This window comes from Piliocolobus tephrosceles, chromosome 10 (assembly GCF_002776525.5).
Source record: "Piliocolobus tephrosceles isolate RC106 chromosome 10, ASM277652v3, whole genome shotgun sequence".
Taxonomy (NCBI): domain Eukaryota; kingdom Metazoa; phylum Chordata; class Mammalia; order Primates; family Cercopithecidae; genus Piliocolobus; species Piliocolobus tephrosceles.
This window is the reverse complement of record NC_045443.1, coordinates 68,871,215-68,884,585: the sequence shown is the minus strand read 5'-3', so window position 1 is coordinate 68,884,585 and position 13,371 is coordinate 68,871,215. Positions and strand designations below refer to the sequence as shown.

Here is a 13,371-nt window from a genome sequence, read left to right as displayed (position 1 = left end):
AAAGCCCTTGCATATATATGCAAGGGCTTTGTTAAATAGAAAGTATATATATATATATGCAAGAGTGCTCTCTCTCTCTCTATATATATATATAAGCTTAATCGATCCATGTAACAACTTTATAAGATTCATGGTGTAGATACTATTTTCTTCACTTTTGGAGGAGAAAATTGAGGCTCAGATACTTTGGCAAGCTCATTACCTCCCAGAGCCTCAATTTTCTAATTTGTTAAGCTGAGATAATAATGCTTAGTGGTAGGGTTTGCATAAAAATTAAAAGAGCTAATGCATGTGTAACATTTGAAACAGAACCTGGGATACAGTTGTTACCCAACAAACCTAAATCCTCTTCTGTCCTCCTACCCACTGAGCTCTTCTTTTCTCTTGGGATTAATCAGTAAGAGAAAGAGCTAGAGCTGGAATATGGGCCTTATGATGAAAAAATGGAGCTTTCTTCTTACTATCTTATTAGCTCTTAGCTATACCATGTACTTGTATGCATAAAATTGTGTTCACATACATGTACATATATGCACACACACACTATATATATATGTATATATATACACACACACACTGGGCAGGTATGAATATACATGTTTGTGTGCATAAGGCAGAAGTATCATAAACACATATAAGGAGTTTTAGGGTTCTCAGGAGGGAACTCTCGTATGTTCGGGAGAGATTATAAAAAACTTCAAGAAATGGCATTTGAAATGGGCCCTGAAAGACAGAATTTCAAGAAGCATAGTGAGGGAATGGAATTGTAGGAGCAAAGGAAATAAGAAAAGAGCTTTGTTCCATGAATGTAACTTAGTCAGTCTGGTTTATGACTTAGGGTGATTGAGGAGAGCTTTGGGGAACTGGTTGAGAAGGTTGGCTTAGGCAATGTGTAGCCTTAGGCTGTGAATATTAGGGTGAGGAGTTTGAATTAGTGTAAATAGGCATCTTGAACACATGTTTCACAGCAGGAGCAACAAGATGGTTGCTGTGCTTCAAGGAAGATGACCCTGCCAACAGTGAAGGGAGGGAGGCCAGCCTCATGCAGACTGGTGAAAATCTAGATGTCATGGCTGGCAGAGAGGCTGGTGCAGTGGAGGTCAGGAGGTATGGATAGGATGGGGACTACAGAGGTGGAAATGAGGAGTACTGGAAAAGTACTCCTGGACTTTTCCAACTGGACCTGGAAAACATTCACAGAAATGCGGGCTTTGAAGAGATGGAAACAGATGCAGGAGCAAGGAGAGGAGAGTTTCAGGGAGAAAGTGGCCACTACTGTCAAATAGTGGACAGGAGCTCTGATACTTATGGTGGGGGGCCGGGGGGTGCGCTGCTAGTTCCTCAGGGAGTATTAGCATATCAAAAGAGTGATGAAAAACCAGTACTGTGGCTGCAGAAGGAGGAGCAAAGGCAACGTAATTTGTCAACCTCTTAATATGCAAATACTCTCTAATGAGGGCTAATGTTTACTGTCAATATACTTTAAAACTCTTAGTTTGGCAAAATATTGCCAGAACATTTCAGAAACAATGAATAGTTTTTTCTTCCAGTTGTCAGGGCTAATTGGGACTCCTGCTCATTTGTGACAAATAACACATGGTTCCAGAAAGCCCGTCAATCCAGTTGGCACAGGACCAACATCTGCCGAGAAGTGCCCCTAAAGTCACGTTTAACAGTTGTCCTTACTCTCCTCCTCTATATTCAGGCTTCTCATTCACAACCTCAGGTTTGATGGTGTCCCAAACCTGCCTTGGAGAGGAGCCTTTTGTCTAAGAGCCAGCCTCATACTTATAACTATATATCATCATTCTTCTGTATTAAATGTGAGACATAACATTAGTTATACTTTGTAGTTGTAACTCTATTTTATTATTTTGTTTGAGACAGGGCTCTGTTGCCCATGGTGGACTTCAGAGGCATGATCATAGCTCACTGTAACCTCCAACTCTTGGGCTCAAGTGATCCTCCTGCACTGGCCTCCCAAAGTGTTAGAATTACAGGCATGAGTCACAGTACCTGGCCTATTTTATTCTTTTATGGCATATAAATCCTCATATACACCTTTCTAAAACATTATTTATCTTTCTAGATTTACATTCCAGTTTGTATAAATGTGATGTTTGGGCATAATAATGAATGAAGATAGAGGCTTAGCACAAAACAGTATAAACCCCCTACCATCAATTTAGGCTGGAGTCTATTGCTGTAAAAGACATCTATTTGTATATAATAATTTATATTTCTAGTATACTCGGGTTTAAGTTCAGAATGACTATGCAGACTTGACATTAATGCTCTAAAAATCAATTTTATTCTTTGGAAAATAGAGGTAATAAAAAGCATTATACAAGATTTTTTTAAAGATACCTAGCACATCTGTAGATACAAATCATAATGTGATCTTTAAAAAAATCTTTTATATTATTTCAGTGTTCAGCTAGAACCTGGCAAAATGCATGCATATATACTTTTCTGTATGAGCTCTTAGATTGACTGAGATGAAACTCAAGCAAATATAGAATATTCATTGTATTTAAAAGTATAATATATGCTATATTTCAGGATGGAGAAACCAAAAAGCATTATAGTCACTTACATTGTAATAAGAGAAGGGTTGCCTACAAATGCTTTCTCAGGTATTGACCTGATATTGTTGCTATGAAATCCTCTAGAAAGAGAAAAAACATTATAAAAAATCATGTGTGGAGTAAAATTATTTACTAGAATCCCCCACCCTGACCACAGTGGCAATAATCAGAAGCTTTAGTAACCAGAGGGCAATGTTAAATTCCTCTATGCATCTTGAAACTTAGGTGCCGTTATTTACTCTCTAGGAGATAAAAAAAAGTCATGTGCTGTCATCTTAAAAGAGAAATAAAGAATCTGAAAATAATAACTGCACTTCATGAAAACTCACAATCTAATGTTACAAGAAGAAAATCTGTTAATATCCAATAGAGCATCATTGTATAAAAGCCAGAGAGAGTGGAAACCATTTTTGGAAAGATTATGATCACTCCTACTGACCCCATTTGAAGCTAGAAGAGAAAATTGACTTAAGCTGCAGTGAAGTAAAGATTTAAGTAGTCTCCTTATGAGGACAAAATTTTCTGACTTGAAGAAAGGTGCCCTGGCTCAGTGAGTCTGTAGTTATAAGCTGATTGTCATCTGTTGTTGTTGATGTTGTCTGAATGGCAGAGAAGCAGATTCAATGATCTTTGGAGCTTATTTGGGCCTGTGGCTGTATGAGGTGACCCTATGCTACGAAGCCCAGCTAAGCCACACATGGGGTTTCCTGAGTCAGAACACCCTAAGGGTTTTTCTTATAAACAAACTCCTCTGTGTCTCCTTTAGCTGTATGTCTTATTTCTCACTGCTAGGGAAATGAGGTTCTATGTTTATTTTCCTTTCCAAGTGTTAGGACATTACTCACATAGGTTATTTATCTTTTTAGATACAAAAAAGCTAATTAAATTTTATCATCTGAAAGGCAGTATATGCAACCCAATGGCTGAAAGTCAGCTTTTCTTTAGTAAAATTATGGGGCTTTAGAATTAAATAAGATTCATTAAACATTTACAAATGAAATACAGTTGACCCTTGCACAAAATGGGTTTAAACTGCATGGATCCACTTTTTGTTGTTGTTGTTGAGACAGAATCTTGCTCTGTCTCCCAGGCTGGAGTGCAGTGGTGCAATCCTGGCTCACTACAATCCCCGTCCCTCTGGTTCAGAGCAATTCTCGTGCCTCAGCCTCCCAAGAAGCTGGGATTACAGGCATGTGCCACCAGGCCCGGCAAATTTTTGTATTTTTAGTAGAGACTGGGTTTCACCATGTTGGCCAGGCTGGTCTCGAACACCTGTCCTCAAGTAACCTGCCTGCCTTGGCCTCCCAAAGTGCTGGGATTACAGGCATGACCACTGACTGCGTGGCTCCACTTATACGTGGGTTTTCTTCTGCCTCTGCCACCCCTGAGATAACAAGACAAACACCTTCTCTTCCTCCTCAGCCTCCTCAATGTGAAGATGACAGGGATGAAGACCTTCATGATGATACACTTCCACGTAATAAATAATAAATATATTTTCTCTTCCTTAGGATTTTTTAAATAACATTTTCTTTTCTCTAGCTTACTTTTATAAGAATATAGTACAGAATACATATACAAAATATGTGTTAATGGACTGTTTATGTTATTGGTAAGGTGTCTGGCCAACATTAGGCTATTAGTAGTCAAGTTTTTAAGGAGTCAAAAGTTTTACGTGGGTTTTCTACTGTGCAAGGGTTGGTGTCCCTAACCCCGAGTTGTTCAAGGGTCAGCTGCAATGTATGTGAATGCATCTCATACTTTACTAGGCACAGACAGTTTGATTAATCTATTTCTAGACTTATGCAACCCAGAAATGTTCAAGTTCTCAGAAATGCTCAGCAACTAAATTCCATTTACAAAATCTACAAATATATAAAGTATATAAATGTTGGGAGAGTATGTATGGCTTAGAAAAAGAGAAAAGAATATGACTTACAGAAATATATGTATTTCTTTTATATATATGTTAGAGAAACCCAGCATAAATAAAAAATATTATCTGGTATTTGCTAGAGATAGAATCAATTAAAATATATTTCAAGAATACTTTATCATTATTTATATAAAGTTAAAATTTTCTAGCAAGTCATATTATGTAAAACAATCACATGTATTTTTAAATACATTCACAAAAGGATAAAGTTCTCCCATTAAAATTGTCCTAAATACTTACAGTTCTTTAAGGTTGGAGAGTGTTCTAATTGCAGTGGGGAATTCATCAAGATTATTGTAATTTAAATCTCTGAAAACGAGTAAATAGTATTTTCAGTTTTTTATTTAAAACTTCATATATACTCTACAAGGAAAGTTAACATGCTATTCCAATGAACCCATATGACTAATGAAAGTTCTCATTGCTTTTCTTGATGGAAAGAGATTTTCTTGGCTTGTTGATTACCAACATTCTGTAAGTATCTGCATTAAAATGGTCATTTGACTAATCATAAGAAATTTGAGAGTCAAGGCTCAATGGCACTGGGGCGTCTCAAAAAGAAAGAGAGTGTGCGGAGTATTAGCTTCTAAGTAGGAAAGATGCCTCTTTGACCAGGTGTTGATGGCTGCCTGATGGAGCTCTTCAACTGAACCCGGCTCACTAATTGGCCAGTGTGAATTTGCACTCCTCAGGGCTCCTGGATCACATCACTTTTCTTGTTCCGTCCTTCACTCCCTTGTGACATGACATCTTGCAGGGCTGCTTTGTCTTTGACTTTCACAGGGTTCCCATATCCCTCCCAGCCTGAAGTCCAGGATGAATCTTACTTCTGGAGAAGTTTATGTGAGACAGGGTACTCTCAGAAAGGACATTTTGTCTAGAATTTCTTCAGAGTCATAAATGATTCAGAAATAGGATGTTTTCCTTGATCTGTGCAGCAAAGTTCTATGTTATCCCTCATGACCAGAGATAAAGTGGTCAAATTATCTCAAATCATTAGTTTCTGTATCTGTTATAGCACAATTGGCTTTTCAATTTCATTACTCACAAGTGCTTTACAGACTTACTCTACCTTATATCTAGATCTTTGTATGAAAAAGTAATTGCCTCCTGGTCTCTGGGAATGGCAGATTTCCCAGATGACGCAGAAAAACCTTTTGGTCAGGCAATCACATGTGGTTAGATTCTCCTCTGTGGAGAACTGCTATTTAATTTTAAGAGAGAGATAATCTGACTGAGTTAAACATGACAAGGTTCCTACTTGTCTGGCACAAACCATCCTTAAGCTATACTGCAGGCAGGAAACGCGTGTCTTTTGTAGACATAAATTTTCTTCCTGTTTGTAAATCTCTCCAGATGCTCTGTTTTGATTAAACAAGGATTGGGCCCTTATAAATTACTTGGATTTCTAGTGAGGGAAAGGAAGAGGCTGGGAATAACCAAATTGCTTATCCTCTGTAGCCCTGGGCATGGTAGGGGAAGGGGAGACAAGAAGACTCACATGAACTTTTCCCTGACATGTTTTGCTCTATGTTATTTACATGCAATCCTGGGTCCTTACCCCAAACATTGAGGGGGGGGTGGGGGTGGGGGCAGCTATTTATGGAAATACCCATCAAAGCCCATCTTGTTTTTCATTCCTGTTATTGTTCAAAAGGGCTGGAAGGTGATTTCCATTGCTGAGATTTCTGAGCCCAGCCCTGTGTAGATAAGAGTTCTAAGTTTTCCTAGCAGCTGATGGGAACTGTTTGTCTATGCCATTAAGTTGACATAAAGGTCCTGCCTGGACGAGTTCATCTTTGCCACCTAAGAGGAAATATAGGGTGACTTAACCCTGGAAAGAGCTGTTAACGCTCATAGGCTAGAAGGAGAATACCATCAAAGCTCATAGGCTAGAAGGAGAATACCATCAACACAGGGTCCCTCAGGAAATTAGTAACCCAGATCTGGTTAGAAGCTAAACTGATCTTGAACAAATTGCTAAGCTCTGTATGCAGATGAATGGTGGGCCCCAAGGGCAGAGAAGTGGTCTTTGGTCTTTTCATTTTGCAGTTCTGGTCAGAGCCAGCATTGCAGATTCAGTGACCTGTGTGGTTTATTGCATTTGAGTATTAAAAATGTGAGGGTAGGGATGGTGACATGGCTGCAACCACCCTCCTCTCCCAGCACACTCAGGACCCTCCCTGCCTGTCACCTCACTCTCATCACACCTTTCTCAACAGGGCAATGAAGAGCAGCTCCTCCCCCGGGAAAAGCCTGGGTCCCTGCTGTGGCCCACAGGAACCTCTACCTTGGCTCTGTAAGAGTGTCTAGGATATGGTCAGCTGACTGGACTCTATTTTTACTATAGGTACCAATTAAGAACTGAACTTTTGACTTATTCTTTGGAAGTAGTATATAGTAGTAAACATGGATTTCAGAATCAGACTAGAGGAGGAAGCAAATCTCAGTTCTGCTACTGACTAGATATGTAATAACTTTACCTCACTACAGCCTAAAATGGGATACTGTAAGAAGTAATTAAAACAATGTATGCCATAAGCTCAGTGCAATATTTGATTATAGATATACTCAATAAATAGTAGCTATTATTACTTTTCACCTTTTTTCCTTTTTTGAGACAAGGTCTTGCTCTGTCAACCAGGTTGGAGTGCAGTGGCATGATCACAGCTCACTGCAGCCTCAAATTCCTGGGCTCAAGCGATCCTCCCGCATTGGCCTCCCAAGTGTTAGGATTACAGGCACCAGCCACCATGCCCAGTCCCTTTTTCATCTTTTGAATTGCTTTAGCATGAGCTGTCACTGTTTCCTAATGAGATGCCTGTTCATCTGAGATTGAAGACGCAGGCATTGGCCTGGCCTGCATCCTCTCATTCAGCAGGGAGTACCAGACTCATGAACAGTGAGCCTGAGTGATGCTTGACAGAGACTACACGTTTCTAAGCAAATAGTCACTGCGCAGTAGAGAACATCTCATTTAATCTATAATGATTCTAACTAATTTATCACTCTCATTAGATTAAAATAAAATCCCAGTTTTATTGTTCAGCCCTGTGAGGGTTGTGTGTGTAAGATAACGCCACTGTAAATATCTGTTGAAAGCTTAGGCAATTAACCAAACCAAACAAAGTCTGGCTTTAAGGCTATTTTGATTCTTTCAGAATATTCATGAAAATACTGAAAAAAGGGAAACAAATAAAAGGTCAACTCACAAAGTCTCCAGGCTGTGGAGCCCATCAAAGCATTTCTTTCCCAGGGAGTGGATTCTATTGTTATGGAGATGTCTGCAGTAGAACATTATAGATAGTTAGGAAGATACACTGCACAGAGCACACTTACCATTTTGATAGCTTAAATCCAAAGAAACGTACACTGAAGAATGCACTACTTATAAGAAGCTAACTTAAAAAATGGCTATATGCTGCATTCACTCATACCACAGATGATTCTATACCACAGAATTTAAAAAACAGTCACAGTTTTTTATCTTTTAGCTTCGGGACATCAGGGTGTGTATAATAATATGAGCAACACAATTGGTATAAGTAAGTTTGGGTTTCAAGGCTTTTAAAAAAATTTTAAGTTCAGGGGTGCATGTGCAGGTTTGTTACGCAGGTAAACTTGTGTCATGGGGGTCTATTGTAAAGATTATTTCATCACCCAGGTATTAAGCCTAGTACCCACTAGTTATTTTCCTGATCTTCTTCCTCCTCCCACCTTCCACCCTCTGATAGGTCCCAGTGTGTGTTGTTCCCCTCTGTGTGTCCATGTGTGCTCCCATCATTTAACCCCCACTTCTAAGTGAGAACATTCAGTATTTGGTTTTCTGTTCCTGCATTAATGTGCTAAGGATGACGGCCTCCATCCACGTTCCTACAAAGGACATGATCTTGTTCTTTTATGGCTGCACAGTATTCCATGGTGTATATGTACCACATTTTCTTTATCCAGTCTATCATTGATGGGCATTTAGGTTGATTCCATGTCTTTGCTATTGTGAACAGTGCTGCAGTGAACATACACATGCATGTGTCTTTGTAAGAGAATGATTTCTATTCCCTTGGGTATATACCCAGTAATGGTATTGCTGGATCAAATGGTATTTCTGTCTTTAGGTCTTTGAGGAGTTGCCACACTGTCTTCCACAATGGTTGAACTACTTTACATTCTCAAGGCATATTTGTAAGCATAGTTTGTTCAGCATGGCTTTGGGATATAGGATATTAAGCAGTGATACTGACCATCATTGACACCTGGAGGATAGATGTAGCAAGCACATTTTCCAGTAAAGCTGAAGGCATATAATGGCTACCTTCCTAGGGCAGGGGCACAGGTTAACAGGAAACAACGATTTCAGTCACAGGCAATGGTGATTAGATTTTTCTGCTGCTCAAGGAGATTAGTTATCTTGACACAGTATTAGTGTATATAATTATCATCATTGGCTCAATTGGTAAGTCAGTTAGGTCAGAGCCAGTGAGAACAGCTGTGCACAACTGAAAACTGGACCAACTCTCAAAAGGATTTTAGAAAATGGGCTTAAGGAGGACAAGGTTTAAAAGTGTAGCTGGATCTGTATAAATCCATTTCCTCTAGTGGAGGAAAATAAATTAAAGCATATACCCAGCTTCTGGTGGGTCAGTAGCATCATCGTTAAATGTGAAATTCAGTGTAGAAATTTCTAATATCACAAAAAAATCATTTTCCTTCTATGCTAAGATTTTTGTTCTAATAAATAAATTTTCATTTTTGGTGAGATTTATGTAACATTCATTAAGGATCTTCTACACACAGCATATGAGGAAGGTGATTGAGGGGAACCTAAAAAGATAAATAAGATATTGTCCAGCCCTCAAAGGAGTATATACTACAGTGCAAGGGATGGACATGTCATCAAGTGGAATGATTGAAGGAAGCGGTGGGTCAGTGGGTGGGCATGAAGCAAAGAGAGAAATAGTGAGACAAAGCTTTCCTCGATGATTGGTCATTGTATTATACATGTGCGGGTCATATTGCTACATTTTTAAAGAAGACTGACTATTTTTCAAACTATTACTTCTTTGAGAATCATTTTTTGATTCACTAAAATAATGAAATCTAGACATATGGGGAGAAAAGCTGTGCAAATGCACAATATGCTGTCAATTAAACCACCTTTGCAAAAATACAACAGTGAGAAAAATATGACAATGAAAGAGATTTAACCTAACCGACTCCATCTTGCCTTTAACCTCCAAGCTGCCCTTGTCTATTCCTGGGCGTAGGCTGAACTAACTTTGGGAGGAATTTAGTTTATAGTTTAACTTTGAAACAAAATGATAACAGCCTGTTTCTAAAACAAACTCTCTCCTTGCCTGGGGACCAGACTGCCTTTGTAAAAGTAACAAATTAGCCACAGATTAGAAATTATGGTTTAGGAGTCATGTAGCCAGAGGCCACAAGACTCCTAACCTGTGAGTTACTCCTATGGATAACATCACTATTATAAAACTTAAGATTGGTGTTCAAGATATTTTTCAGACTGTGCATTCTGATAGATCAGATGGAAGCACCCAGATGGGTAAACTGGCCCATCTGGTCTTAAGGCCCTCACCCAGGACTGACTCAGAGCAAGAGGACAATTCAACCCCCTACGATTTCATCCCTGACCCAACAAATCAGCATTCCCCATTCCCCAGCTCCCTGCTAGCCAAACTATCTTTAAAAAAACTCTTGCCTCTGAATTTTCAGGGAGGCTGATTTGAGTAATAATAAAACTCTAGTCTTCCATTGAGCTGGCTGTATGTGTGTTAAACTATTTTTTTTTTTACAGAGTCTCACTCTTTTCCCCAGGCTGGAGTGCAGTGGCACAATCTTGGCTCACTGCAACCTCGGCCTCCTGGGTTCAAGTGATCCTTCTGCCTCAGCCTCCCTAATAGCTGGGATTACAAGTGTGTGCCACCATGCCCAGCTAATTTTTGTATTTTTAGTAGAGGTGGGGTTTCACCATGTTGGCCAGGCTGGCCTTGAGCTCCTGACCTCAAGTGATCCACCCACCTTGGCCTCGCAAAGTGCTGGGATTACAGGCGTGAGCCGCCATGCCGGCCTTGTGTGTTACTCTTTATTGCAATTCTCTTGTCTAAATAAATCGGCTCTATTTGGGCAGTGGGCAAAAGGAACTCATTGAGCAGTTACATCATTTGTTCTCATTTCTCTTTCTTGGTAAGGGTTCAGAAAGTTCTTATTAGAGAATAAGAAGAGCATCTTTCCATTTGAACTGAATTATCAATCATTTTCAAAAATAAGGAATTTTTATTAACTTAGGTTACTGTACTAACTGTACAGTGAGGTGACCCCTTGTGCAATATGTAATGGGCTCCTCTAAGGCAGAGGTCATATTTCATTATCTTTGTATGCCCTGCTGCGCTTGGCACCTAACAGGTGCTTGGTAAGTATTGTTTAAGTCATTTGCACAATTGGAGCATTTATAAGTCATTTTGGGGAGGGGCTCAGGAGGTTTTCCTCCCTTAAAATGTTCCCATTTAAGCTTTGAAGAGCCAGCATTTTAAGGCCAAGGTCTTCCAGTGACATTAGAAACTGTTAAAAGAGACAGCAAAATCAATAAAACTTACAGAACTACCAAGCTGGAGAGGTTTCCAAAGGCATAGTCTGGTATGTGGTGTATTTTGTTCAGGGCCAAGGTCATGGCTTGCAATGCTGATAAACTTCTAAAAGCCTGGATGGGGATTTCTGTTAAAGCGTTGTCATCCAGCCACAGGTGCCTCAGGGAATGCAGGCCACTGAAACAGCTTGGGGGCACATAGCTGATGTGGTTAGCATCCAGACGCCTGTGGAAGAAAGAAAGCAAGAATGGAAAAGAGAGCAAAGCCCAAGCAGAAGGTCAACTTTGCAGGAAAACCCTCCCCATGCATGATGAACAAGAGTGGAACAGGGCCTAGGGTCCCCAGGAGCCCTGACATCTGGAGCATTTTCTTCTCCAGATGAGCTCTCCTTCTCATTCATGTGTAGACTGTTGCTTCTTAGGTCCTCTGGCTCTAAAATTCCATGGTGCTATGATTCTCTTCCAGGCTTGTAGGTAATGTTCTTTCATGGATGGAAGTGGCCCCCCTTGCGGTATGGAGTTTCAGTGTGTTGATCTTTTAGTATCTTTCTGACACTAGCATAGAGATACCCTTTTCTTCCTCCCACCCTAAGCCAAAAGAATGTCTTTGCTTTCCCTGTTTTGAACACACTAAACATACTAGTCTAATAGGTTGTTCAGTAAGCTCTGAGAAAAGATTATTTCATTTCAGTATTTGAAGGAACTGAGTATTTTTCTTTCTTTCTTTTTTTTTTTTTTTTTTTTGAGATGAAGTCTCTCGCTCTTATTGCCCAGCCTGGAGTACAATGGTGCGATCTTGGCTCACTGCAACCTCCACCTCCCGGGTTCAAGCGATTCTCCTGCCTTAGCCTTTCGAGTAGCTGGGACTACAGGCGCCTGCCACCATGCCCAGCTAATTTTTGCATTTTTCGTAGAGACAGGGTTTCACCATGATGACCAGGCTGGTCTCGAACTCCTGACCTCATGCGATCCACCCACCTTGGCCTCCCAAAGTGCTGGGATTACAGGTGTGAGCCACCGCACCCTGCTGAGTAATTTTTTTTTTAATTTTTAATTTTTAATTTTACTTTAAGTTCTGGGATACATGTGCAGAACGTGCAGGTTTGTTACATAGGTATACATGTGCCATGGTGGTTTGCTGTACCTATCAACACATCATCTAGGTTTTAAGCCCCGCATGCATTAGGTATTTGTCCTAATGCTCTCCCTCCCGTTGCCCCCCACCTGCCGACAGGCCCCAGTTTGTGATGTTCCCCTCTCTGTGTGCGTGTGTTCTCATTGGAACTGAGTAAGTTTTCATAGACTGCTAGAGACACGCCTCAGGGAAAACAGAGAGGGGGCCCCTCCCTTTTTCTTAGGACAGCACTGAAAAGCCTGAAAACTGCTGGCTTTCTTGCTTATCCTAACCATTTGTGTGAAGAAGATGTTTGTTTTTCTGGCATTCTAAATGAATAATAAAATTAACAACTTCCCAGTTTTGCTTCCTTTTCCTACACTCCATTTTCATCTGTTTTAAAATGGGGAAATACATCTAAAAATAAGTCTGGTTAATGAGCTGTTGCCACCTCAAAGCCAGCAGAGGGAGTGCAATACATTTATTTTGCCCCAATCCAACATAAACAGTGGCTATAATGTAAAGGTCCTAACTTTTCATATGGAAGTGACAAAACTCACATCATTTGCAATTTTCTGTAAGATGTATGAATACTAGAACCACCATCACTCAAACTATGCTTCCAATAGCCCTCACTTGTTTTTTCTCCCAATCTGTTTTTAAGACCCACACATTTGCGTTTTCAAAGATAGGATTAAAAAAAGAAGAGTTGTATTTTAGTAGCCCATGTATTAGGTAGGATTAGAAAATCACAAGTGGATTCTGAAAAATGTTTTCGGAAGTATTTAAGACTAAACAGATGCAGGAAGCACACCAGGATCACAAAATGATCTCCAGCAAACCAAAATTAAACACTTTAGAAATGAAATTCTTTGTTGGGAGGAAGCTCATTTCTACGGAAAGCAGTTTCCTTACTTTTGGCCACTATGCCACTTCAATCATCTTCTGATTCCTACTTCTACGGACTGAATGGGAAGGAACAAGCAATGCCTCAAAGGCCCTCCCTGAGCCAAATTTTGATAATAGCTGAGATAAGGTCACTTGGAGCAAATTTTAAGAGTTGGGTGTCATAGCCCATTTACAATTAAATTTCCATAGAACAACTATCATTGTAGGCAACAGAAACATAGCT

The 13,371-nt window shown here is 39.9% G+C and overlaps 1 protein-coding gene across 3 annotated transcripts in view; it reads right to left on the bottom strand.

Annotated features, from left to right (window-relative positions):
- LGR5 (leucine rich repeat containing G protein-coupled receptor 5) overlaps nt 1–13,371 on the bottom strand; it is a 143,334-nt gene that overhangs the window by 20,959 nt on the left and 109,004 nt on the right. Inside the window, exons 5-8 of one of the 3 annotated variants that reach the window (XM_023226542.3) lie at nt 11,136–11,351; nt 7,737–7,808; nt 4,765–4,833; nt 2,597–2,668 (exon numbers count right to left, since the gene is read on the bottom strand). In XM_023226542.3, the coding sequence (XP_023082310.1) occupies nt 2,597–2,668; nt 4,765–4,833; nt 7,737–7,808; nt 11,136–11,351 (429 nt within the window). The remainder of the gene's footprint in view (nt 1–2,596; nt 2,669–4,764; nt 4,834–7,736; nt 7,809–11,135; nt 11,352–13,371) is intronic. The other 2 variants (XM_023226543.3, XM_023226544.3) reach the window with 2 other exon arrangements.